The 27,821-nt window shown below is 50.6% G+C and overlaps 2 protein-coding genes across 5 annotated transcripts; one reads left to right on the forward strand and one right to left on the reverse strand.

Moving 5' to 3' along the window:
- Positions 1-546: 546 nt before the first annotated feature.
- Positions 547-9,647, reverse strand: exosc9 (exosome component 9). Its single transcript, XM_042313519.1, has 12 exons — positions 9,490-9,647; positions 9,096-9,190; positions 7,280-7,399; positions 7,043-7,145; positions 6,113-6,250; positions 5,776-5,858; positions 4,248-4,380; positions 3,732-3,820; positions 3,418-3,564; positions 3,072-3,229; positions 1,956-2,028; positions 547-968 (listed from the first exon to the last, which is right to left on the reverse strand). The coding sequence occupies exons 1-12, from the start codon at positions 9,553-9,555 to the stop codon at positions 896-898; spliced, it is 1,278 nt and encodes a 425-aa protein (XP_042169453.1). The 5' UTR covers positions 9,556-9,647; the 3' UTR covers positions 547-895.
- A 415-nt stretch (positions 9,648-10,062) lies between these two features.
- On the forward strand, positions 10,063-27,133 carry clgn (calmegin). Of its 4 annotated transcripts, none has more exons than XM_042313515.1 (14): positions 10,063-10,279; positions 11,741-11,956; positions 12,369-12,501; positions 13,476-13,617; positions 13,774-13,855; positions 15,425-15,617; positions 17,642-17,831; positions 18,577-18,690; positions 19,167-19,323; positions 21,377-21,592; positions 24,006-24,122; positions 24,617-24,779; positions 25,969-26,120; positions 26,418-27,133. In XM_042313515.1, exons 2-14 carry the CDS (start codon positions 11,741-11,743, stop codon positions 26,502-26,504), a joined length of 1,962 nt encoding a protein of 653 aa, XP_042169449.1. In that variant the 5' UTR covers positions 10,063-10,279; the 3' UTR covers positions 26,505-27,133. The 4 variants fall into 4 exon arrangements, with proteins under 4 accessions (XP_042169449.1, XP_042169450.1, XP_042169452.1 ...); XM_042313516.1 differs by having other exon boundaries at positions 25,972-26,120; XM_042313518.1 differs by having other exon boundaries at positions 25,969-26,108; positions 26,421-27,132.
- The last annotated feature ends 688 nt before the right edge of the window (positions 27,134-27,821 follow it).

Genomic DNA, 27,821 nt, shown 5'->3' on the forward strand with positions numbered 1-27,821 from the left:
GTAACCCCTGTATACAGCCTCCACATTGACTCTGTACCAGTACCCCCTGTATATAGCCTCCACATTGACTCTGTACTAGTACCCCTGAATATAGCCTCCACATTGACTCTGTACCAGTACCCCCTGTATATAGCCTCCACATTGACTCTGTACCAGTACCCCCTGTATATAGCCTCCACATTGACTCTGTACCAGTACCCCTGTATATAGCCTCCACATTGACTCTGTACCAGTACCCCCTGTATATAGCCTCCACATTGACTCTGTACCAGTACCCCCTGTATATAGCCTCCACATTGACTCTGTACCAGTACCCCTGTATATAGCCTCCACATTGACTCTGTACTGGTAACCCCTGAATATAGCCTCCACATTGACTCTGTCAAGGTCAAATAAAAAATGCCTAATAAACAATACATTTACTGCAAGGTTCCCCAACTGGCTGAATTTGGCCCACAGGTGGTTTTATTGGGCCCCTCATTTTCTGAGCAAAAAAAAGATATATTTTTTCATTGTTGGACACAGACTGTAAAAAGACCAGGAAAACATCTTAGAAATTATTTTAATTTAGGAAATCTGTTCCCAAGTTCTCTCACACATAACAGAGAGACAACTGTTTGTATACAAATGTAAGCAGGGTTTGAAATTATTGTTTTAGTCATATATTTTGTGGCTTCTTGTGGTCAATTTCCAGTCTACTATTTATTTGTATTTATGTTCAATCCGCTGAAGGAAAAAACAAACATATTTCACTACCTCTTCTTCTTCTTCTTCTTCTGCTTGGAGGCTACTGCCCCTTCTTCTTCTGCTGCTGCTTGGAGGCTACTGCCCCTTCTTCTTCTGCTGCTGCTTGGAGGCTACTGCCCCTTCTTCTTCTTCTGCTGCTGCTTGGAGGCTACTGCCCCTTCTTCTTCTGCTGCTGCTTGGAGGCTACTGCCCCCTGTTGGTTAGAGCTGGAGGCCTTCTCCCTGAGAGAGAACAAAGTCGGGTACATTTCTTCCTCAAAGTAAGCACAACTTCAATTGTAAAAAGGTTATTGTTTTCATGATTATAATAATGTATAATATACACATGAAATGAGCATCACTATATCTGGTTCTCAGTAGATCAGAAGGATGTTCTATTGTTTTTTTTTTAGAAAGAACCCAACCTTACATTACAACTTGAATGGTTTGCATTTACAACAGCAATGAGCCGATGTGCTTGTGGGTGTAACCAATCCATCTGAAAGTGAAGGTGTCATTTCTATGGAACTTGTGTGGTGTGTAATCTGTAGAAAACGCCTAGACCCCTTTCCAGTACACAACACACTGACGTCACGGACAGATGCACACGACTCTCGTCTGCAGTAAGAAAATCATCACCATCTGCACCCATTCAACAGTCTAAGACTTGTGCTTTTATTACTTCTAAACAAAAAATATGTTTTTGGGGGTTTATCATACGCTTACAATGATGTTTTGATTCTTGCTTGAACAGATTATATTTGGTTGTGATCTTTGCATCAAACAAAAAAACTATTTTCTATGCATTTTCTATGCAGCAGTTGACAGCTAGAATGCTAACCCTCATTGACATAGGCTGTAGCAAAAGCTATCCAAAGAGCCATTTTACTGGTTGAAGTGTTGTTTTTTTAAGGATAATGCAGTTGATTTGCGATGATGACACAAACTTTATATTAAGAAGGACATACGTACAAGCCGTAAAATCCAATTATAATAGACATGTACTGTCAAATCCACTCATAAGCAACATGTAAACAGAGGCATTTTTTGGGGCTGCCGTTCTAGAAGAACTCCCTGGTGTTCTGCCACCAACTTGCTGCTGTTCTAGAAGAACTCCCTGGTGTTCTGCCACCAACTTGCGTGCGTCGCCCTCGTGAGGCAATGCTTGGGAGACACAGAAAGGGGTTCTATAGAACCCAGAAGAAAAAAAAATCTAAAAGTGTCACTTACTTTGTTGTTACCTGGTTCAAGATGACAACATCCTCCTCCTCGCTGTCACTGTCTGAGATGACCACCACGTCACCTAGGAAACACAATCCCACAATAAGATGGTGTACTTTATTGATCGTTAAACTTAAAGAACAGAAAAGTGCCTTTATGCTCACAAACCAACACTCCCCACTCCAGAGGGGCTGGAGGCAATGGGTCAGGCGTAGAGGGGTGCTCCCCGGGTGGTGAGTGAGGGATGGGTCAGGGGTAGAGGGGTGTTCCCCGGGTGGTGAGTGAGGGATGGGTCAGGGGTAGAGGGGTGCTCCCCGGGTGGTGAGTGAGGGATGGGTCAGGGGTAGAGGGGTGTTCCCGGGTGGTGAGTGAGGGATGGGTCAGGGGTAGAGGGGTGTTACCCGGGTGGTGAGTGAGGGATGGGTCAGGCGTAGAGGGGGTGTTCCCGGGTGGGGTGGTGAGTGAGGGATGGGTCAGGCGTAGAGGGGTGTTCCCCGGGTGGTGAGTGAGGGATGGGTCAGGGGTAGAGGGGTGTTACCCGGGTGGTGAGTGAGGGATGGGTCAGGGGTAGAGGGGGTGTTCCCGGGTGGTGAGTGAGGGATGGGTCAGGTATAGAGGGGTGTTCCCGGGTGGTGAGTGAGGGATGGGTCAGGCGTAGAGGGGTGTTCCCCAGGTGGTGTGTGAGGGATGGGTCAGGTATAGAGGGGTGTTCCCGGGTGGTGAGTGAGGGATGGGTCAGGCGTAGAGGGGTGTTCCCGGGTGGTGAGTGAGGGATGGGTCAGGCGTAGAGGGTTGTTACCCAGGTCGTGAGTGAGGGATGGGTCAGGCGTAGAGGGGTGTTACCCGGGTGGTGAGTGAGGGATGGGTCAGGCGTAGAGGGGTGTTCCCCGGGTGGTGTGTGAGGGATGGGTCAGGTGTGGAGGGGTGTTACCCGGGTGGTGAGTGAGGGATGGGTCAGGCGTAGCTCAGCGCCCCTGGAGCGATTGATTCATTTTTGTAGCCTGGTTCCAGATCATTCTGTGCTGTCTTGCAAACTATGACCATAGAAGACAGCACAAACAGATCTGGGACCAGGCGAGTCAGTTTCACTCACCCAAGGAAAACAAAACTTAGGCAAATAGTTACCTCTCCCCTTCTCCTCATGTCCCTCTTCCAACTCCATCTTCAACTCCACCGTCTCATCTTCCTCCTCCTCCTCCTCCTCTTCCTTCAGACCCCAGGAGTTCTCTAGCCCCTCCCCCACCTGGCCTGTACCTGGGGCAGTTAACACTGGAGAGGGAACGCTGTCCCGCGGTTGGTTAAGGACTAGAGTCTAGAGTAAACCGTGGATCAGTAGCATTGAGAAAACAGACAAGAGTACAGGCACACCAAGTCACTCGCTCACTAACAATGACTTTCCCCCTTGGAGAAAATAGAGTCTTCTACTACACATGTATTCAGAGTAACTTCAAGACTTTCTTTGAAGGGATACGTTTGGGGTGGGACCTCAGCTCTCTGGACGATCTCATTGGCCTTCTCCTTGACGTCACTCATTTCCACATGTGACACGTCTGTTTTCAGCGCTGTGATTCGCTCCTGGGGCAACGACTCTGCGAAGCCAAACTTACCCCCAGTTTTTCTGAAATAACCGATATTCAAAAAGAGAACTTCATTGGAATCCAAAAATGAAATGACGCCAAAGTAGCAACACCAGAGTCACGGAGGTTTATATAAACGGGTTTCCACTCGATAGCACAGCCACAAAGTCAAAATGAACGCTAACGAGACCAAGTTGACGTGACCCACCTGGCTTTCTTGTCGTTCTCCAAGGCTTTGTTGATTAGCTCTGTGATCTCTGACACTTTGACACTAGCAATCTTACTGCACCTGAGGACCTGTACAAACACAGCATGCTTTAGAGATACAATTCACAGTGAAGTAGCTAGAGTATGCTCGTATCCATCCTGAATATTATCAACCCCCTGGCCTATGGTTATGATATCTAGACAAGTGTTTAGCATGCTAATTTGCGCGTAGAAAGTGTTGTTGTGGTCGTGGGTTGGCATCCCAGGTCTGCCCGTACAGGGACAAGGATCCAGAGTTGCATTAGCCCCCCAGTACCCGCCTGGTCTTTTGAGCAGCTGACTGTATCTCTATGGCTCCCCAATACCCGCCTGGTCTTTTGAGCAGCTGACTGTATCTCTATGGCTCCCCAGTACCCGCCTGGTCTTTTGAGCAGCTGACTGTATCTCTATGGCTCCCCAGTACCCGCCTGGTCTTTTGAGCAGCTGACTGTATCTCTATGGCTCCCCGGGTACCCGCCTGGTCTTTGAGCAGCATGATGCCTCCACTAGACTGGATGGAGCAGATCTCTCTGTGTTTGTTCATGGCTATCATCAGCAGGCCGTCCATCACACGCTCCTCACGCTCACACGGGTCAACCAACAGGTAGGTCCTGGAGAAGGAGAACAGGAGAGGAAGAGAAGGAGAACAGGAGAGGAAGGGGAAGAGAGGAGAGAAGGAGAACAGAGAGGAGGAAGGAGAGGAGAGGAACGGGAGAGAGGAGAGAAGGAGAGGAGAACAGGAGAGAGAGGGAAGAGAGGAGAGAAGGAGAACAGAGAGGAGAGAAGGAGAAAGGAGAGGAGGAGAGGGAAGAGAGGAGAGAAGGAGAACAGGAGAGAGAACAGGAGGGAAGAGAGGAGAGAAGGAGAGAAGAGAGGAGAGAAGGAGAACAGGAGAGGAAAGGGGAAGAGAGAGGAGAGAAGGAGAGGAGAGAGAGAAGGAGAACAGGAGAGGGAGGGAAGGGAAGAGAGGAGAGAAGGAGAACAGGAGAGGAAAGGGAGAGGAGAGAGGAGAACAGGAGGAGGGAACAGGAGAGGAAGGGGAAGAGAGGAGAGGAGAGAAGGAGAACAGGAGAGGAAGAGAGGAGAGAAGGAGAACAGGAGAGGAAGAGAGGAGAGGAGAGAAGGAGAGGAGAGGAGAGGAGGGAAGAGAGGAGAGGAGAGAAGGAGAACAGGAGAGGAGAAGGGAAGAGAGGAGAGGAGAGAAGGAGAACAGGAGAGGAAAGGGAAGAGAGGGAGAGAGAAGGAGAACAGGAGGAGAGAAGGAGAAGGAGAACAGGAGAGGGAGAGAAGAGAGGGGAAGAGAGGAGAGAAGGAGAACAGAGAGAGGAGGGAAGAGAAAGAGGAGAAGGAGAACAGGAAAGGGAAGAGGAGAGAGGAGAACAGAAAGGAGAGGAGAAGGGAGAACAGGAGGAGAGGAGAAGGAGAACAGGAGAGGAGAGAAGGAGAACAGGAGAGGAGGGGAGAGGAGAAGGAGAGGAGAGAGAGGAGAACAGGAGAGGGAAGAGAGAACAGGGAGAGGGAAGGAGGAGAACAGGAGAGAGAACAAGAGGAGAGAAGAGAAGAGAGAACAGGAGAAGGGAGATCTGGAGAGAAAGGGAAGAGAGGAGAGAAGGAGAACAGGGAGAGGGAAGGAGGGAGAAGGAGACAGGAGAGGAAAGGGAAGAGAGGAGAGAAGGAGAACAGGAGAGGAGAAAGGGACAGGAGAGAGAAGAAGGAGAACAGGAGAGAAAGGGAACAGGAGAGGAGAGAAGGAGAACAGGAGAGGAAGGGGAAGGAAGAGAAGAGAGGAGAACAGGAGAGGAAAGGGAAGAGAGGAGAGAGAGGAGGAGAACAGGAGAGGAGAGGGAAGAGAGGAGAGAAGGAGAACAGGAGAGGAAAGGGAAGAGAGGAGAGAAGGAGAACAGGAGAGGAGAGGGAAGAGAGGCAGTGAGAGAACTGCAATGGCAGCCATCACTGTCTGGTAGTGATATCAAACATACAGGTGATCTTATATAACAGGGACCTACCCTTGTTGGAAGAAGGAGAAACTGACACAGATGGGCATGTGGTAGATGCTGAGGGGAATGGGGTCTCTCTCCTCTGTACTGTACTGTGGAACAGACACATGAAGGGTTAAATCATTATAAATTGGGGTTGTGTTCATTAGGGCATGCAACAGGTGACATTTTTAAAACCTTTTGCAACGTGTGACAAAAATGACTGTGTGTGTCTTATTAGACAAACCCAGGTGGTTCTTCCCTGCTTGTCAGTTTGGTTCCTAATTAACACCACCCAGGGGTGTAATCAATGTCAAAGATTGTTGCCATGGCATTAGTTGTCGATAGCGTCGCCCCCACCCCTCACCACAGTGACTTCCTCTCCCTGGATGCCCACATCGGGCCGTCTGAAGTGACAGAGGGCCGCGATGGCAGCAATGCTGGCAGCGTCCATTAGGTTACCATCGTGGTTCAGCAAGTGGACGTCCACCCTAATCTGCCACACCTGGAGATACACAGACACACTAATTACACAGACATTGATCTGTACCACATCTGGAGAGATAAACAGGTAGATATAGACATAGATCTGTACCACATCTGGAGAGATAAACAGGTAGATATAGACATAGATCTGTACCACACCTGGAGAGATAAACAGGTAGATATAGACATAGATCTGTACCACATCTGGAGAGATAAACAGGTAGATATAGACATAGATCTGTACCACACCTGGAGAAATAGACAGGTAGATATAGACATAGATCTGTACCACACCTGGAGAGATAAACAGGTAGATATAGACATAGATCTGTACCACACCTGGAGAAATAGACAGGTAGATATAGGCCCTACCACTGTGTGTACTAGCCCCTACCACTCCAGACCTACCACTGTCACCTAGCCCTACCACTGTCACCTAGCCCCTACCACTGTCTGTCGGTCTACCACTGTCACCTAGCCCCTACCAGCTGTCTGTTCAGCTTCACCAACAGCTCTAGACATAGTCTGTACCACACCTGGAGAAATAGACAGGTAGACAGACAGGCATTATACCTTGGAAGACCAGTAGATATACACTGAGTGTACAAAACATTAAAAACACCTTCCAAATATTGAGTTCCTGTCAATTCAGGAATTAAATTGAAATAAATATGATCTTCAATGCTTTTCAATGGAGAACATTTCAAATTGGAATTTGGTTTACTTCCTGAATTGACTGGAATTGAAACCCAATTTGGGGACTTTCGTTCACAGCCTTCATGCCAAACTTCAGGTGTGTGTTTGTGTGTACCTTCTCTCCAGACACTACACACAGAGACTCTGTGTCTATACACTTGGAGTTCCTGAGGCATCTCTCCAGCTGTCTGTTCAGCTTCACCAACAGCTCTGACTGCCTAGAGAGAGAGAGAGAGAGAGAGATCAAGGAAGGGGGAAGGACAACCACGCAGATAAAACATTTTCAGTGATCGTTTTTCAGATGCAATTTACACTATAGCCTTACGAAGTAAAAACATAGTAGGACTCTTACCTGCCCATCTCAAATGCTGGAGAAGCCATGGGAGACAGCTCAATGTTGAAGAAAATGAGTCCTTCATTCGGTCGGTTCTCTTTCGGGGTAATGAGCTCACAGGACACCTGGGCCATGATCCTGGAGGTTAGGAACACACCATTTAAAAAAAACATTTTAACCAGACAAGTCGGTTAAGAACAAATTTTTATTTACAATGACGGCCTACCCCGGCCAGATACAGCCTGGATTCAAACCAGGGACTGTAGTGACGCCTCTTGCACTGAGATGCAGTGCGTTTGACTGCTGCGCCACTCAGGAGCCCAAACGTACAAAGTTCATCTCAAACCTCCCCTAGCACTGTCACCTAGCCCCTAGCACTGTCACCTAACCCCTACCACTGTCACCTAACCCCTACCACTGTCACCTAGCCCCTACCACTGTCACCTAGCCCCTACCCCCTACCACTGTCACCTAGCCCCTACCACTGTCACCTAGCCCCTACCACTGTCACACCTAGCCCCTACCACTGTCACCTAGCCCCTACCACTGTCACCTAGCCCCTACCACTGCACCTAGCCCCACCACTGTCACCTAGCCCCTACCACGCCACCAGCCCCTACCACTGTCACCTAGCCCCTACCACTGTCACCTAGCCCCTACCACTGTCACCTAGCCCCTACCCCTACCTACCACTGTCACCTAGCCCCTACCACTGTCACCAGCCCCTACCACTGTCACCTAGCCCCTACCACCTAGCCCCTACCACTGTCACCTAGCCCCTACCACTGTCACCTAGCCCCTACCCACCTAGCCCCTACCACTGTCACCTAGCCCCACCCTCACCAGCCCCTACCACTGTCACCTAGCCCCTACCACTGTCACCAGCCCCTACCACTGTCACCTAGCCCCTACCACTGTCACCTAGCCCCTACCACTGTCACCTAAGCACCTAGCCCCTACCACTGTCACCTAGCCCCTACCACTGTCACCTAGCCCCTACCACTGTCACCTAGCCCCTACCACTGTCACCTAGCCCCTACCACTGTCACCTAGCCCCTACCACACCTAGCCCCTACCACTGTCACCTAGCCCCTACCACTGTCACCTAGCCCTACCACCACCAGCCCCTACCACTGTCACCTAGCCCCTACCACTGTCACCTAGCCCCTACCACCTAGCCCCTACCACTGTCACCTAGCCCCCCCTACCACTGTCACCTAGCCCCTACCACTGTCACCTACCACTGTCACCTAGCCCCTAGCCCCTACCACTGTCAGCCCCTACCACTAGCCCCTACCACTGTCACCTACTACCACTGTCAGCCACCCCTACCACTAGCCCCTACCACTGTCACCTAGCCCCTACCACTGTAGCCCCACCTAAGCCAACCTACCCCCTACCAGCCCCTACCACTGTCGGAGGAAGCCCTAGGACCCCCAGCCCCACCTAGTCACCCCCTACCCACCTGGCCAAGCCCCTAGCCCCTACTATGCTGCTTTATAGATCTGAAAGGATGGATATATGGCAAAACAATTCTGCCAATCCAATCAGATAGCAAGGTACAGCTAATGCCATACTTGTATCCAGTCCTTTCAGATGTATGCAAACGTAGTGCAAAAGCCTGCCATGTTAGTAACAAGAAAGCCAACTCCACTAAGAATGGCTGTCAACCATGTTCGGTTACTGTGCCACCAAGTGCATTTGGCTTTGCCTGGTACCCCCGTCATCTACGTTTTTAGCAGTAAGCCTTGGGTCTTCTCAACGATCCGCTTTAGATGGGCCAGTAGCTTTGGTTGAGAGCCACTGGTCAACTGTCAAAGGCAGGAACACTCGCCTCGTCTTCCCCAGGTCAACAAAGCAGCATCCATAATCTGTCCCGAACGAGATCTTGATGCTCCTGTAGTCATAGGTCTGTCTCCCATCCAAGCGCTGCGGGTACACATTATTGAGCGAGATTATGTATCGTAAATATTTATAGCTAGTATAGCAACGATGCATCGAAAGATAATTAGCTAGCTAGGTAGCTCAAGTTTACAACAGGTTATGTACAGTGACCCAGAACTCTAACAAACTCTGTAACGTTGGTAGATAGAGATAGACACTGTACAATATTTTAGTTTGGGTTCCCACATCTAAATTGGCCATTTATGTCAGCTAACTAGCATATCTGGCTATCTCAGCTAGCACGTTTCATTCACATGCAAGAATACACAAATTGCATCAGCTACCTTTTTTTCTTGAATAGCTTTGAGTAAAAAGTCCCGCTCGCAGTTTGATAACGGCGTATCTCTCATGTTGGCTGTCTATGAATTGTATATTGCTATGCCGGTGTGGTTTTTTGTTAACATGTGTTCACGTTTCAACAATCATCAACATTCATGAACTCTGCTCCGGAAGAGCAACATAGAATCACAATAAAAGTAATCAAAATTAGGTATATTTGTTCAAATGTATTACACAATTTTTCAAATTGTAGCAACCATCCACAATGTATTTCTAAAAGTCATAATTATTTAAATAAAATAAGAATTAAAATAATAATAAATGTTGGATCTTTATCCAATAACTTGCATTAATAGCCTACATTTGGACAAATCTCTTTCTGCAATGGATTTATCTCACAAGATAACGGACACAAGCGAATTATTTCATAACATTTAAAATGACAAATATCTAAACTGTTATGCATTGAGGGTGTACATAGAACGATAGATCGAAAATGAGTTTGTTATTTACAAGGCAGAGCACTTTTATTTTGAAATGGGCACCCCAACGGCGTTCTCTGGTTGTCTGGTTCAGGCATGCGCAGTGAGCAGAAGTCTCTTCCGGTCATCGCCGTTCCAGGGTCTCCACGGTGATCCGTCCATCCCGCTCCTCCAGGCCTCGGTACCCGCGGTTTTACTCCAACTGAGTCGAACGCAAGTGAAAATAAAGTTGTTTGAGGATATTGGCGTAGAAAACATCACAAAACTTGGAATATTATTTTTTTTTTCTCCTCCCCCTTCCCAACTGCACAAGGTTTGTTTGCTTAATATTTATCTAGTTTAGCTACACTCATTCATTCTTCCCTGACAACTGCAACACAACATGTTGTTAGTTTAGCATATAGCCATTAGCTGGCTAAACTTAGCTTTCTAACGTAAGTGCATTTTTCTCAGACAGGCACGTTTTCTCAAAATGTGAATAATGTTTACATTTGACACACGTCGGGCTTTATGAATATGTCTGAAATGTCGCTGCATTTAGTAACCACATAGCTAGGCTATTGATAACGCTCTGCTAAACCCGCTAATTCGCCACACGGACCGGGGTTGATACCGAGGGACGTCCGGTGAACTGTGGCGAAAAACGTTGGTTAAACTGACGTTACCTAGTTTGTTATTTAGCTTTGCTTGTGCAGTAACGTTAGCTAATGCCAAATATAGCCGATATTCCACATAACTTATATATATATATCTGAAATAGCTTGCTTCCTATAAAAAAAAGACGTGATAGAAATATGATGAAAGATGTCTTGATAATGCGCGTAGCCTGACAGATTGTTCTAGTAGTAGTAGCTGCAGTCGTCCAAGCTAATAATCCTGGCTCTGTGGAGTTTTGTGGACACTTCTGGTCGGCAGCTGTAGGTTAATTTTGTTGCTCTCTCTCTCGGGGCATATGGGCATCCCCTAAGGAACTGTAGTTTGGCCTGAGGGACAGTGGCTCCTTGCTTTTGTTGGCGACCCACATCCACCTCCCCCAGACGCTCCGTCAATCAGCTCGACGTTATGTTTACTCCAACCCCGAGGGACATTGGTTTCGAAAATACTGTATCAAACCATATTCAACCTTTACTCAATTGTAGCTGGCAATCTTATTGATTCAAGATGATGAAATGCGTGTCGAGGTATAATCTGAAAAGTGTCCTGGTCGGCGACGAGTGGATATTTTGCAAGTCATTGAAATGCAGAAAACCATTTTTGGATTCATGAGTCATCTTTGAAACCTGATTTAGGGTGTCTGTTTTTTAAAATTCAGAAATATATTTTCATTGGAAAAAGCAGAGCCATGTATAATCTTTCTCTGGTGAAAGCCATCCATTTCCTTGCATACGGCCAAATTGCAGTACAGTGACAAAACTCCCTCCCGCTCTGTCGCTCTGTCGCTCTCATTTGTTTTTAGAAAATATTTGTAGATGGAAAGATAGTTTCTGGAAAAGTGCTTTTGAAATCAGAAGTGTATTAACCTTATTCCTGACCTCTTTCTTTGCTTTTCTCTCTCTCTTGGTCCCTCTTCCTCAAATCCTCCATTTCCACCCTTACTTCACACGCTCTCCATCCCCACTGTCACGTCACTCCCTCCTTCTCCCTCTCTCAACCCCCCCACCCACTCCATTCCCCCCTCCTCTCACATTGTCCGTCCCAACCCCTCACCTCTCCCACCTCCTTTCCCACTCTCTCCTCCCTTCCCCCTACCGTCCATCTCCACGTCTCTCTCCAGATGAAGCTGTGGTGGGGCTGGACGTGTGTGCTGCTCCTCTCCCTCCTGGCTCTCTCTGAGTCCCATGCTGAAGCTCAGGGTGACCTAGACCTAGAGATGGAGGATGAAATGGAGGAAGCTATGGTAGAAGATAGGGAAGACTCAGCAGAGATAGAGGCGGAGATGGAAGGGGAGGCGGAAGAGGAGAAGGGAACCGATGCCAACGTCTCCTTCCAGGTCAGTAAAGGGTCAAAGGTCACCCAATAGGAAGTAGGATGAACTAGGTGGGGACATTTGAGATGGCACCCTTCTCCCTATGTAGTGTGCCACGTGTGTGGGGCCTGGTCAGAAGTCATGCAATCTCTTGGAAATAGGCTGCCATTTTGGATGCATGCCTGGTGTGTGTTTTTTTACACCCTCCAAGTGTCTCTCTACCCTTTTTGAGTTTGAAACCCTCATCATTTGCCTATTCTTTTTGTGTTCCCTTAGCTAGCTAAAAACCTACGGTAGTAGGTAGACGGGTAGTGTGCAAGTGTACACTTCTGGGAAAAGGGTGAAGAATCTGGAGCCCTACATTTATATATCCCTCAGTTTGTGTTCCATTTCACACACAAAGTAATCCCTCCGCCCCATTGGCTGAAACACACAGGTGACCTACAAGACTCCTGTTCCCATCGGAGAAGTGTACTTCTCAGAGACCTTTGATGACGGCTCACTGGACAGGTGGCAGGTGTCAAAGACCATGAAGGAAGACGCAGACGATGAAATTGCTAAATATGATGGTAAGAAACAGACCATTCTTGCCCCCCCACTCTACACTCTCCACTTGTGTGTGTTGTATGGGCCCTCACACGTGTCTTTTTGCCAGTGTGTCAGTGAGAGACGACCCTGTTTCTTCAACCACCACTGTTAAGGTCACGTATCCCTGTATTTCTGTTATTGCGGCGCTGTCACTCTGTTATTAGTACTGCTGGGCAGTAGTCTCTCTGTTGATGGACCTGGCCCGAGGGCAATGGCACACATGTATTGTGGAAATGCAGTTTAGTTAACGTTGTTAAACTGGAATCTAGTCGTTGTGTCAGTTTGAGTTCACCACCGGACCCCTCTCTCCCCTCCTGACCCCTCTCTCCCCTCCTGACCCCTCTCTCCTCTCCCCCTCTCCCTCTCCTGACCCCTCTCTCCCCTCCTGACCCCCCCCTCTCCCCTCCTGACCCCTCTCTCCTCTCCTGACCCCTCTCTCCTCTCCTGACCCCTCTCTCTCCCCTCCTGACCCCCTCTCCCCTCCTGACCCCTCCCCTCTCCTGACCCCTCCCCCTCCTGACCCCTCTCTCCCCTCCTGACCCCCTCTCCCCCTCCTGACCCCTCTCTCCCCTCCTGACCCCCTCTCCCCTCCTGACCCCCCCTCTCTCCCCTCCTGACCCCCTCTCCCCTCCTGACCCCCTCTCCCCCCCTCCCCTCCCCTGACCCCCCTGACCCCCCCTCTCTCCCTCCTGACCCCTCTCTCCCTCCTGACCCCCCCTCTGACCCCCCTCCTGACCCCTCTCTCCCCTCCTGACCCCTCTCTCCCCTCCTGACCCCCTCTCTCCTGACCCCCCTCCTGACCCCTCCCCTCCTCTCCCCTCTCCTGACCCCCTCTCCTCTCCTGACCCCCCCTCTCTCCCTCCTCCCCCCCCTGACCCCTCTCTCCCCCCCTCTCCCCTCCTGACCCCTCTCTCCCCTCCCCTCTCTCCCCTCCTGACCCCTCTCTCCTCTCCAGGTAAGTGGTCTGTGGAGCAGCTGAAGGAGAATAAAGTACCAGGAGACATGGGTCTGGTTCTGAAGTCCCGGGCCAAACATCACGCCATCGCCTCCCTGTTGGACAGACCCTTCCTCTTCCGGGACGATGCCCTAGTCGTACAGTGAGTTTGACCTTTAACCTCTCACGTTTGACCTCTTGCCCTTTTTTTTGTTTTGTGTATAAAAGTGCATTTTCAGAATTAGCCTTTGAGTACACTTGAAGCTCATTTATATTAACTGCTGAACGTTTAGAGAAACCTGTGTGCGTTTACCTTTAGGTATGAGGTGAACTTCCAGGATGGTATTGACTGTGGTGGAGCCTACATCAAACTGCTGTCAGACGAAGATGACCTGGATCTGGTACGTTGTTGTTACTATAATCTGACCTATGATGTTGGTTAGTCTAGTCCCAGATCAGTTGGTGTTGTTACTATAATCTGATCTATGATGTTGGTTAGTCTAGTCCCAGATCAGTTGATGTTGTTACTATAATCTGATCTGTTGTTGGTTAGTCTAGTCCCAGATCCCAGATCAGTTGGTGTTGTTACTATAATCTGATCTATGTTGTTGGTTAGTCTAGTCCCAGATCAGTTGGTGTTGTTACTATAATCTGATCTATGTTGTTGGTTAGTCTAATCCCAGATCCCAGATCAGTTGGTGTTGTTACTATAATCTGATCTATGTTGTTGGTTAGTCTAGTCCCAGATCAGTTGATGTTGTTACTATAATCTGATCTATGTTGTTGGTTAGTCTAGTCCCAGATCCCAGATCAGTTGGTGTTGTTACTATAATCTGATCTATGTTGTTGGTTAGTCTAGTCCCAGATCCCAGATCAGTTGGTGTTGTTACTATAATCTGATCTATGTTGTTGGTTAGTCTAGTCCCAGATCCCAGATCAGTTGGTGTTGTTACTATAATCTGATCTATGTTGTTGGTTAGTCTAGTCCCAGATCAGTTGGTGTTGTTACTATAATCTGATCTGTTGTTGGTTAGTCTAGTCCCAGATCCCAGATCAGTTGGTGTTGTTACTATAATCTGATCTATGTTGTTGGTTAGTCTAGTCCCAGATCCCAGATCAGTTGATTTTGTTACTATAATCTGATCTATGTTGTTGGTTAGTCTAGTCCCAGATCTGTTGGTGTTGTTAGTATAATCTGATCTATGTTGTTGATTAGTCCCAGATCTGTTGGTGTTGTGAGTATAATCTGATCTGTGTTGTTGGTTAGTCTAGTCCCAGATCTGTTGGTGTTGTTACTATAATCTGATCTATGATGTTGGTTAGTCCCAGATCTGTTGTTGTTATTTCTATAATCTGATCTGTGATGTTGGTTAGTCCCAGATCTGTTGATGTTGTTACTATAATCTGATCTATGTTGTTGGTTAGTCCCAGATCTGTTGTTGTTATTACTATAATCTGATCTGTGTTGTTGGTTAGTCTAATCCCAGATCTGTTGGTGTTGTTACTATAATCTGATCTGTGTTGTTGGTTAGTCTAGTCCCAGATCCCAGATCTGTTGGTGTTGTAACTATAATCTGATCTGTGTTGTTGGTTAGTCCCAGATCTGTTGGTGCTTGACCTTTGACCTGGCTCCCACTTCTAAAGTTAACTCTCTATTTATATGCCTCCGCAATGCTGTACTTGGCTGGTCGACCCACCCAAGGATTTCAATGTCAGAGAAGTCCCCTGGTTTCACCATGACTTCGTCTCTGTATCGCTGACTGTAAACCCTGTACCTTACTGTTGTGCTGTTCTAGGATCAGTTTAATGACCGTACCTCCTACACCATCATGTTTGGTCCTGTTAAGTGTGTAACCCTGTACCTTACTGTTGTGCTGTTCTAGGATCAGTTTAATGACCGTACCTCCTACACCATCATGTTTGGTCCTGATAAGTGTGTAACCCTGTACCTTACTGTTGTGCTGTTCTAGGATCAGTTTAATGACCGTACCTCCTACACCATCATGTTTGGTCCTGATAAGTGTGGAGAGGACTACAAGCTGCACTTCATCTTCCGCCACAGGAGCCCTCTGAACAAAGACCTGGAGGAGAAACACGCCAAGAGGCCCGACGTCGACCTGAAGAAGTTCTACACAGACAAGAAGACTCATCTCTACACACTGGGTAGGAGGGGGAGAGAAGAGGAGGGGGGGGAGAAGAGGAGGGGGGGAGAGAAGGGGGGGGAGGTGGGGGAGGGGGAGGAGGGGGGGAGAGATGAGAAGAGGGGGGGGGAGAGAAGAGGAGGGGGGGAGGAGGTCCTGAGGGGGGGAGAGAAGAGGAGGGGGGGGAGAGAAGAGGAGGGGGGGGAGAGGGGAGGGGGGAGAGAAGAGAGGGGGGAGGGGGGAGGGGGAGAGAAGAGGAGGGGGGGGAAGGGGGGAGAAGAGGGGGGACCTGAAGGGGGAGGAGAGACAAGAAGGAGGAGGGGGGAGGAGGGGGAGGAGAAGGGAGGGGGAGAGAAGAGGAGGGGGGAGAAGAGGAGGGGGGGGGGTAGGGGGGAGGAGAGGAGGGGAGGGGGAAGGAGGGGGTAGGGGGGAGAGAAGGGGGAGAGAAGAGGAGGGGGGGGAGAGAGGAGGGGGGGGGGAGAGGGGGGAGACGGGATGCGAGGAATCGTGGAAAGACCGTGACAGTGAGCAACCCGGCTCTACTTGTTTACTGGTTTGTGACCCACTGACTCCGCCCCCGGTTAGAGGGGAACCCTGCAACCCAACAGTTGACACACACAGCCATTTTAATTTATACACACTGGAGATGAACATGGGGATGGTGGTGGCTCTGTAAGGGACAGAAACAGAGGTAATGAGTACATACACCAAGTCACAGAGCAGAAATACATGGCTGGGGACTGGATACATTACAAACTGGGTGGCACCAATAAGGCACCTCAGGGGGGTGTGGTATATGGCCAATATACCACGGCTAAGGGCGGTGTCCAGGCACTCCACCGTGGTATATTTGCCATATACCACACCCACTCCGGCCTTATTGCTGAATCACACCACACAGTGAACTCAGAGGACAATAGTAGTAACTGACGAGGAAGACCCACGTGCACACGTCCCACAACTCTCTCTCTCACCATCCCACAACTCTCTCTCCATCCCATATTCAGAAACGAGTCCAGTTGTTGATGGCCAGAGACACAGATGTTACTCTCTGTTACTGCCTGAGGGAGACTGACAGTATTGTAGAGACAGAGATGTTACTGCCTGAGGGAGACTGACAGCATTGTAGAGACAGATGTTACTACCTGAGGGAGACTGACAGCATTGTAGAGACAGATGTTACTACCTGAGGGAGACTGACAGCATTGTAGAGACAGATGTTACTACCTGAGGGAGACTGACAGCATTGTCTGACCTGCAGAGACTAAAGGATGGGCAGATGTCCATCTCCCTAGCAACCAAGCAGGACACAGGTCAGAGAGAGTTTGAGAGGCAGGTTCATGGTTCCCCCAAGACTCTCAGGCTCCGGTGGGGGATGGGGATGGACCTCAGGCTCCGGTGGGGGATGGGGATGGACCTCAGGGTTGATAACACTGAGTGGAAGGGAATTTGTAACAGACACATTGAGATAAGAGACAAGTTACTCTCTTTTCTGAACTCATGTAACTGTCTGTTTCTCCCTCTCTCTCTCCCTCCCTCCTCCCTCCTCCCCCCTCCCTCCCTCCCTCCCCTCCCTCCCTCCCTCCCTCCCCCCTCCCCCTCCCTCCCCTCCCTCCCTCCCCCTCCCCCCCTCCCTCTCTCCCTCTCCCCCTCCCTCTCCCCTCCCTCCTCTCCTCCCTCCTCCCTCTCTCTCCCCCTCCCTCTCCCTCCCTCTCTCCCTCCCTCCTCTTTCCCTCCCTCCCTCTCTCTCTCTCTCTCCCCTCTCTCCCTCCTCCTCTCCTCCCTCCCTCTCTCTCCCCCTCCCTCTCTCTCTCTCCCCTCTCTCTCTCTCCCTCTCCCCCCCCTCTCTCCCCCTCCCTCTCTCTCCCCCTCCCTCTCTCTCTCTCCCCCCTCCCCTCTCTCTCCCCTCCCTCTCTCTCTCCCCCCCCTCTCTCTCCCTCTCTCTCCCTCTCTCTCTCTCTCTCTCTCTCTCCTCCCTCTCCTCTCTCCCTCCCTCTCTCTCTCTCCCTCCCTCTCTCTCTCCCTCTCTCTCTCTCCCCCATCCAGTCCTGAACCCAGACAACAGCTATGAGATCCTGGTAGACCAGAGCAGTGTCAGTCGTGGCTCTCTGCTTCATGATGTGGTTCCTCCTGTTAACCCCACCAAGGAGATAGACGATCCCACTGACTCTAAACCTGAAGACTGGGACGAGAGGGCCAAGATACCAGACCCAGAGGCTGTCAAACCTGACAACTGGTGGGTTCAACTTCAACACCACTTTTTTTTTGTTTTTTTTTTTTTTGGGGGGGGTCGTGACTAAAAGAAAACCAGGTGTTGGCAGGCATGACTGAGGAAGAGTCTCTAGTTCTGAAGGATTTGTGCTTATATTTTTAAACGTAACTTCTTTAAGGACTGTAGATATAACGCGTCTATTAAAGCTGTATCATGTAGCTCTGTAGGCCACCCGACCAAATTCACATAGAGATGTGAGTTTACACTCCGTGGTCAGTTTATTAGGTACACCACCCCATTCAAGACAACGAGTCACGTGGTGTGGCTGGTTTTCCTGGCACACATTCAGTCCCCCTGATAACAATTGAGCAATGTTTTCAACGCCCCGAAAGAATTCCGGCTGTTCTGGAGGCAAAGGGGGCCCCGACCCAGTATTAGATGGGTGTACCTAATAAACTGTCCACTGAGTGTATATCTATCATTGGAAGTCTGATGAAGGGTAGATATGTTCTGTATGTGCCATTTCTATGCTTCCTGCCCTTAAGTTGAGTTTTTAAAACTTTGTATTTTTTGTCCACCAGCTGTCACAGAGGTTTAGATGGTACAATGATTCTCTACATTTGTTTTGTCACAAACTGAAAATGATGCAAAACTATTGTGATTTTTTTTGCAGCCATGTGATGGTGTTTGTGATTTCTACATATTGTGCCTAATGTTGAGCAACGTGCTTGGTTTTTAATGCCAAACCATTTGGCATCTTGTGTTCCAGGGATGAGGAGGCTCCGGCTACGATCCAGGACCCTGATGCTGTGAAGCCAGAGGGATGGCTAGACGACGAGCCTGAGTTTGTAGCCGACCCCGCCGCCGACAAACCAGACGACTGGTAAACACAGTGAACACACACATCAATAAAAACGCTTGTTTTGGGAAGAGAGATGTGTTGAGTAACTCTACTTTTTCTGTCTTTCTCTCATTACTTTACATCCATCTCTCGTTCTCTTTTATTTCTCCTCTCTCACCATCTCTCTCTCTCTCCTTTATCTCTCCTCTCACCATCTCTCTATCTCTCTCCTTTATCTCTCCTCTCACCACCTCTCTCTCTCCTCTCTCACCATCTCTCTCCTTTATCTCTCCTCTCACCATCTCTCTCTCTCTCTATATCTCTCCTCTCACTATCTCTATCGCTCTCTTTTATCTCTCCTCTCACCATCTCTCTGTCTCTCTATCTCTCTCCTTTATCTCTCCTCTCACCATCTCTCTGTCTCTCCTCTCACCATCTTTCTCTCTCTCCTCTCACCATCCCTCTCTCATCTCTCTCTGTCTCTCTTTTATCTCTCGCTCTCCTTTATCTCTCTGTAGGGATGAGGAGATGGATGGAGAGTGGGAGGCCCCTCAGGTTCCTAACCCAGTGTGTGAGACAGCCCCTGGATGTGGGCAGTGGAAACCCCCTACCATCAACAACCCTCAGTACAAGGGCAAGTGGAAGGCTCCTCTGGTGGACAACCCCCACTACCAGGTAACATAATCCCTTCCTGAAGGCACATGTTTCATTAGGTTATTGTTGGTCTATAAGGCTGAGATCCCTGTCTTGTTGTCGGTCTATAAGGCTGAGATCCCTGTCTTATTATCGGTCTGTAAGGCTGAGATCCCTGTCTTATTGTCGGTCTGTAAGGCTGAGATCCCTGTCTTATTGTTGGTCTATAAGCCTGAGATCCCTGTCTTGTTGTTGGTCTATAAGGCTGAGATCCCTGTCTTATTGTTGGTCTATAAGGCTGATATTCAGAGCTGAGATCCCTGTCTTATTGTCGGTCTATAAGGCTGAGATCCCTGTCTTATTGTTCGGTCTATAAGGCTGAGATCCCTGTCTTATTGTCGGTCTATAAGGCTGAGATCCCTGTCTTGTTGTCGGTCTGTAAGGCTGAGATCCCTGTCTTATTGTCGGTCTGTAAGGCTGAGATCCCTGTCCTGTTGTGTCGGTCTATAAGGCTGAGATCCCTGTCTTATTGTCGGTCTATAAGGCTGAGATCCCTGTCTTATTGTCGGTCTATAAGGCTGAGATCCCTGTCTTATTGTCGGTCTATAAGGCTGAGATCCCTGTCTTATTGTCGGTCTATAAGGCTGAGATCCCTGTCTTATTGTCGGTCTATAAGGCTGAGATCCCTGTCTTGTTGTCGGTCTATAAGGCTGAGATCCCTGTCTTATTGTTGGTCTATAAGGCTGAGATCCCTGTCTTATTGTCGGTCTATAAGGCTGAGATCCCTGTCTTATTGTCGGTCTATAAGGCTGAGATCCCTGTCTTATTGTCGGTCTATAAGGCTGAGATCCCTGTCTTATTGTCGGTCTATAAGGCTGAGATCCCTGTCTTATTGTCGGTCTATAAGGCTGAGATCCCTGTCTTATTGTCGGTCTATAAGGCTGAGATCCCTGTCTTATTGTTGGTCTATAAGGCTGAGATCCCTGTCTTGTTGTTGGTCTATAAGGCTGATATTCAGCCTCTCCCTCTCCCCTCCCAGGGTGTGTGGAGCCCCTCCCCTCTCCCCTCTCAGGCTGTGTGGAGCCCCTCTCCCCTCCCAGGGTGTGTGGAGCCCCTCCCCTCTCCCCTCCCAGGGTGTGTGGAGCCCCTCCCTCTCCCCTCCCAGGGTGTGTGGAGTCCACTTGTCCCTCCCAGGGTGTGTGGAGCCCCTCCACTCTCCCCTCCCAGGGTGTGTGGAGCCCCTCTCCCCTCCCAGGGTGTGTGGAGCCCCTCCCCTCTCCCCTCCCAGGGTGTGTGGAGCCCCTCCACTCTCCCCTCCCAGGGTGTGTGGAGCCCCTCCACTCTCCTCTCCCAGGGTGTGTGGAGCCCCTCCCCTCTCCCTCCCCTCCCAGGGTGTGTGGAGCCCCTCCCTCTCCTCTTCCAGGGTGTGTGGAGCCCCTCCCCCCCTCTCCTCTCCCCTCCCAGGGTGTGTGGAGCCCCTCCCCTCCCAGGGTGTGTGGAGCCCCTCCCCCCCCTCCTCTCCCCTCCCAGGGTGTGTGGAGCCCCTCCCCTCCCAGGGTGTGTGGAGATCCTCCCCTCCCAGGGTGTGTGGAGCCCCTCCCCTCCCAGGGTGTGTGGAGCCCCTCCCCTCCCAGGGTGTGTGGAGCCCCTCCCAGGGTGTGTGGAGCCCCTCCCCTCCCAGGGTGTGTGGAGCCCCTCCCCTCCCAGGGTGTGTGGAGCCCCTCCCCTCCCAGGGTGTGTGGAGCCCCTCCCTCTCCCCTCCCAGGGTGTGTGGAGCCCCTCCCCCTCCCCTCCCAGGGTGTGGGAACACTAAAGCCCCTTGTCCCCCTCCCAGGGTTTGGCCCCTCCCCTCCCAGGGTGTGTGGAGCCCCTCCACTCTCCTCTCCCAGGGTGTGTGGAGCCCCTCCCCCTCCCTCTCCCAGGGTGTGTGGAGCCCCTCCCCTCCCAGGGTGTGTGGAGCCCTCTCCTCCCCCTCCCAGGGTGTGTGGAGCCCCTCCCCTCCCAGGGTGTGTGGAGCCCCTCCCCTCTCCTCTCCCAGGGTGTGGGAACACTAAAGCGTGTCTTGTCCTGTAACATTTGACCTCTCCCCTCCCAGGGTGTGTGGAGCCCGCGTAAGATCCAGAACCCGGACTACTTCGAGGACCTGGCTCCGTTCCAGATGACGTCGTTCAGAGCCGTGGGGCTGGAGCTCTGGTCCATGACCTCCGAGATCTACTTCGACAACTTTATCATCACTTCATATAAAGAGGTGGCCGATCGCTGGGCTGGAGACAGCTGGGGACTCAAGAAACTGGTGGCTAGTGCCAACGAGGTGTGTATGACACACACACACACACTCAGCGTACATTTATACATACACACACAGATGGATATATATATAACACATACAAACACATGTTGTATAAAAAGTTGGCTGATCGATGAGAGAAACTCAGCAAAAAAAGAAATGTCCCTTTTTCAGGACCCTGTCTTTCAAAGATAATTCGTAAAAATCCAAATAACTACACAGATCTTCATTGTAAAGGGTTTAACACTGTTTTTCATGCTTGTTCAGTGACCCATAAACAGTTAATGAACATGCACCTGTGTAACGGTCGTTAAGACACTAACAGCTTACAGATGGTAGGCAATTAAGGTCACAGTTATGAAAACTTAGGACACTAAAGAGGCCTTTCTACTGACTCTGAAAAACACCCAAAGAAAGATGCCCAGGGTCCCTGCTCATCTGCGTGAACGTGCCTTAGGCATGCTGCAAGGAGGCATGACAACTGCAGATGTGGCCAGGGCAATAAATTGCAATGTCCGTACTGTGAGACGCCTAAGACAGCTCTACAGGGAGACAGGATGGACAGCTGATGATCCTCGCAGTGGCAGACAATGTGTAACAACATCTGCACAGGATCGGTAGGTACAGGATGGCAACAACAACTGCCCGAGTTACACCAGGAACGCACAATCCCTCCATCAGTGCTCAGACTGTCCGCAATAGGCTGAGAGAGGCTGGACTGAGGGCTTGTAGGCCTGTTGTAACGCAGGTCCTCACCAGACATCACTGGCAACAACGTCGCCTATGGGCACAAACCCACCGTCGCTGGACCAGACAGGACTGGCAAAAGTGCTCTTCACTGATGAGTCGCGGTTTTGTCTCACCAGGGGTGAGGAAGGAATGAGCATTACACCGAGGCCTGTACTCTGGAGGGGATCGATTGGAGGTGGAGGGTCCGTCATGGTCTGGGGCGGTGTGTCACAGCATCATCGGACTGAGCTTGTTGTCATTGCAGGCAATCTCAACGCTGTGCGTTACAGGGAAGACATCCTCCTCCCTCATGTGGTACCCTTCCTGCAGGCTCATCCTGACATGACCCTCCAGCATGACAATGGCACCAGCCATACTGCTCGTTCTGTGTGTGATTTTCAGCAAGACAGGAATATCAGTGTTCTGCCATGGCCAACGAAAGCCCGGATCTCAGTCCCATTGATCACGTCTGGGACCTGTTGGATCGGAGGGTGAGAGCTAGGGCACGTCTGGGACCTGTTGGATCGGAGGGTGAGGGCTAGAGCACGTCTGGGACCTGTTGGATAGGAGGGTGGGGGCTAGGGCACGTCTGGGACCTGTTGGATAGGAGGGTGAGGGCTAGGGCACGTCTGGGACCTGTTGGATAGGGGGTGAGGGCTAGGGCACGTCTGGGACCTGTTGGATCAGAGGGTGAGGGCTAGGGGGCTAGGGCACGTCTGGGACCTGTTGGATCGGAGGGTGAGGGCTAGGTCACGTCTGGGACCTGGTGGATAGGAGGGTGGGGGCTAGGGCACGTCTGGGACCTGTTGGATAGGAGGGTGAGGGCTAGGGCACGTCTGGGACCTGTTGGATCGGAGGGTGAGGGCTAGGGCATGTCTGGGACCTGTTGGATCGGAGGGTGAGGGCTAGGGCACGTCTGGGACCTGTTGGATCGGAGGGTGAGGGCTAGGGCACGTCTGGGACCTGTTGGATAGGAGGGTGAGGGCCAGGGCACGTCTGGGACCTGTTGGATAGGAGGGTGAGGGCTAGGGCACGTCTGGGACCTGGTGGATCGGAGGGTGAGGGCTAGGGCACGTCTGGGACCTGTTGGATAGGAGGGTGAGGGCCAGGGCACGTCTGGGACCTGTTGGATAGGAGGGTGAGGGCTAGGGCACGTCTGGGGTCTTTTGGATAGGAGGGTGAGGGCTAGGGCACGTCTGGGACCTGTTGGATAGGAGGGGAGGGCTAGGGGAGGTCTGGGGACCTGTTGGATAGGAGGGTGAGGGCTAGGGCATGTCTGGGACCTGTTGGATAGGAGGGTGAGGGCTAGGGCACGTCTTGGAACTGTTGGATAGGAGGGTGAGGGCTAGGGCACGTCTGGGACCTGTTGGATTGGAGGGTGAGGGCTGGGCACGTCTGGGACCTGTTGGATAGGAGGGTGAGGGCTAGGGCACGTCTGGGACCTGTTGGATAGGAGGGTGAGGGCTAGGGCACGTCTGGGACCTGTTGGATAGGAGGGTGAGGGCTAGGGCACGTCTGGGACCTGTTGGATCGGAGGGTGAGGGCTGAAAGTAAACACAGTTGACAGTGAGAGGACGTTTGTTTTTTTGCTGAGTTTACAAACATGCAGAACACAGACATACACTTTTTATATATTTCCTCACTGAATGTTCATTCACATAAACACACACAGTTATATTTGCTTATTATCCCCCCCTCCCCTCCCCAGCCGGGTGTGTTTTCCCAGTTGACCATGGCAGCAGAGGAGAGACCGTGGCTCTGGGTGGTCTACATACTGACTGTTGGTCTGCCCATAGGACTGACTGTGTTATTCTGCTGGCCCAAGGTAACACACCAACACTACGGACTTGTTACTCACACAAACTGGTGTTTCCTGCTCTTGTCTGTTTCGTATTCAATTCATCTTGTTGTCATATTCACTATACAGCCAAACAACACTCCTACAGTGGGGCAAAAAAAGTATTTAGTCAGCCACCAATTGTGCAAGTTCTCCCACTTGAAAAGATGAGAGAGGCCTGTAATTGTCATCATAGGTACACTTCAACTATGACGGACAAAATGAGAAAAATAAATCCAGAAAATCACATTGTAGGATTTTTAATGAATTGATTTGCAAATTATGGTGGAAAATAAGTATTTGGTCACCTACAAACAGGCAAGATTTCTCACAGACCTGTAACTTCTTCTTTAAGAGGCTCCTCTGTCTTCCACTTTGTACTTAGGAGGGTATTTATCTATCTAACCACCAGCTCATTGTCTGACTCTCTCTCTCCCTCTGACTCCTTTCTCTGACTCTCTCTCTGACTCTCTTTCTGACAGAAATCAGATGATGACTATGTGTACAAGAAGGTGGACCCGCCTAAACCCGATGTAGAAGAGGAGGAGGAAGAGGATGATGAAGAGGAGGAGGAGGAAGAAGAAGAAGAGGAGAAGGGAGACCAAGCAGCTAAGGCCAAAGCTACTGAGAGTCCAAAACCTGCAGGTCAGAGAGAAGACATGAGATCTCTCTCCCTCTTTCCCTCTCGCTCCTTCCTCCCCCCCTCCTCTCCCTCTCTCCTCTCCCTCCCCCTCTCTCTCTTCCTCCCCCTCTCCTCCGCTTCCTCCCCCTCTCTCTCCCTCTTCCTCCCCCTCTCTCCCCTCTTCCTCTCCCTGCCTATTCCTCCCCCCCTCTCTCTCCCCCTCTTCCTCCTCCCCCTCTCTCTCCCTCTTCCTCCCCTCTCTCTGCCTATTCTCCCCTCTCTGCCTATTCCTCCCCCTCTCTCTGCCTATTCCCCCCTCTCTCTGCCTATTCCCCCCCTCTCTCTCCCTCCTCCCCCTCTCTCTCCCTATTCCTCCCCTTCCTCCCCCCTCTCTCCTCCACCCCCCTCTCCCCCTCCTCCCCTCTCCTCTCTCCACCCCCCCCCTCTCTCTCCCTCTTCCCCCCCTCTCTCTGCCTATTCCCTCCCCCTCTCTCCTGCTTCCTCCCCCTCTCTCTGCCTTCCTTCTCTCCCCTCTCTCTCCCTCTTCCTCCCCCTCTCTCCTCTCCCCCTCTCCTTCCTCCCCCTCCTCTCCCCCCTCTCTCTCCCTCTTCCTCCCCCCCCTCTCCCTCTTCCTCCCCCTCTCCTCCCTCTTCCTCCCCCTCTCTCTCCCTCTTCCTCCCCCCTCTCTCCCTCTTTCCCTCTCGCTCCTCCCCCCTCTCTCTCTCCCCCGCTACCCCCTCTCTCCTCCCTCCCCCTCTCTCTCCCTCTTCCTCCCCCCCCCCTCTCTCCCTCTCTCTCTTCCTCCCCCTCTCTCCCTCTTCCCGCTTCCCCCTCCTCTCCCTCTTCCTCTCTCCCCTCTCTCTCCCTCTCTCCTCCCCCTCTCTCTCCCTTCCTCCCCCTCCTCTCTCTCTCCCTCTCTCCCCTTCTCCCCCTCTCTCCCTCTTCCTCCCCCTCTCTCTCCCTCTCTCCCCCTCTCTCTTCCCCCTATCTCTCTCTCCCTCCCCCTCTCTCTCCCTCTTCCTCCCCCTCTCTCTCCCTCTTTCCCTCTCGCTCCTCCCCCTCTCTCTCCCACTTCCTCCCCCCGCTACCCCCCTCTCTCTCTCTCTCTTCCTCCCCCCTACCCCCTATCTCTCTGTCTCTTCCTCCCCCTCTCTCTCTCCTCCCCTCTTCTTCCCCCTCTCCCTCTTAGTTAATATTTCCTCTCTCTTTCAGAAGAGAAGAAAGAGAAGGCGGAGGAGGAGAGTGGGGCAGCTGGAGGGGACAGCGTAGAAGATGAAGAGGACGATGAGGAGGAGGAGGATGAAGGAGAGGAGGAAGAAGAGACCAAGTCCAATGAGGCAGCATCGGATGATGTCAGTGCTGAGGTTCTCTCTCTTAGTTTTCTGAAAGATCGAAACGTCACTCGTTTCACACATTTGACCCTCTGAAACTCTGGCTTCACCCAGATTATCTCTCCTTCCTCCCAAAGTGTACACTTGTTCACTTCCCTTCACTGAAATGACTGGTTTACTAAATATGGTGGAAACCCCCACTAGTCCTCCTCCAATCCAATGCTTCTAGATTTGTGGGAAGAAGGGAACAAGTGCACACTTCAGGAGAAAGTAGACATTGGGACACCTTGTCTTTCATTCATCCCTTCTTTTTCATCCCTCGTTTCCAAGCAGAAGGTGGAGGCAGACGAGGGGGGCCACAGCGTTGGCGACGGACACAAACAGGCCGTGAGGAAGAGGAGGGTACGGAAAGACTGATGAAGACCAACGACAACAAATGAAGCCTTCTCTCTCCTCCTCTCGCTCTCTCTCTCTCTCTCCTCTCTGCATGCCCTCTGGTGGTCCTAGTGACCAAGATACTACCCCTCCTCCCCCATCAGTCAAATGTTCTCTCTATCCGTTACGCCTCTCTCTAAGGCCATTGAGGCTACCCTGACCCCCCCAACCCTCCTTTCTTCCAAAATGAATACTATGCCCCCTCATCTCCTTCCTCCTTCCCCCCATCCTCTTCATCAGCTGCAACTTTCTAACCCCCCCTCTCCTCTTCAGCTTCCAGTCTTCCTGACTATAGTTCCTAGTTCTGGTTTATTGTTGACATTTTGTAAAGCTTCAGAAGTATTATTTTTATTCAAACTAGAGTTAAAAGGCAGCTCTCTCTGGCTTGTGTCTCAAATGACACCCTATTCCCTGAAGAAGAGGTTTGGTCAAAGTAGTGCACTACATGGGGGGGTAAGGAGTTAAAAAGTAGTGCACTACATGGGGGGATAAGGTGTTAAAAAGTATTGCACTACATGGGGGGATAAGGAGTTAAAAAGTAGTGCACTACATGGGGGGGATAAGGAGTTAAAAAGTAGTGCACTACATGGGGGGGATAAGGAGTTAAAAAGTAGTGCACTACATGGGGGATAAGGAGTTAAAAAGTAGTGCACTACATGGGGGGATAAGGAGTTATAAAGTAGTGCACTACATGGGGGGATAAGGAGTTATAAAGTAGTGCACTACATGGGGGTAAGGAGTTATAAAGTAGTGTACTACATGGGGGGAATAAGGTGTTAAAAAGTAGTGCACTATATGGGGGGTAAGGAGTTAAAAAGTAGTGCACTACATGGGGGATAAGGTGTTAAAAGGTAGTGCACTACATGGGGGATAAGGAGTTAAAAAGTAGTGCACTACATGGGGGATAAGGAGTTAAAAAGTAGTGCACTACATGGGGGATAAGGAGTTAAAAAGTAGTGCACTACATGGGGGATAAGGAGTTAAAAAGTAGTGCACTACATGGGGGATAAGGAGTTAAAAAGTAGTGCACTACATGGGGGGATAAGGTGTTATAAAGTAGGGCACTACATGGGGGATAAGGTGTTAAAAGGTAGTGAACTACATGGGGAATAGGCTGGTCAGAGAGAGAAGACCTCTATAGCCATGCTACTGTATTGCTGCTGTGTGACTGAAGGTGCCATGTTTCTCCTGGTCTCAGATCTGCTTGTCGTTGGAGGCAATTCCTCTGACTATTATTGTGACAAGACTTGTCTCTAAAATACAAACTGGGCATCCCAAATGGCACCCCGTTCCCGTTTA

Source organism: Oncorhynchus tshawytscha, unplaced genomic scaffold (assembly GCF_018296145.1).
Source record: "Oncorhynchus tshawytscha isolate Ot180627B unplaced genomic scaffold, Otsh_v2.0 Un_contig_1829_pilon_pilon, whole genome shotgun sequence".
NCBI lineage: Eukaryota > Metazoa > Chordata > Actinopteri > Salmoniformes > Salmonidae > Oncorhynchus > Oncorhynchus tshawytscha.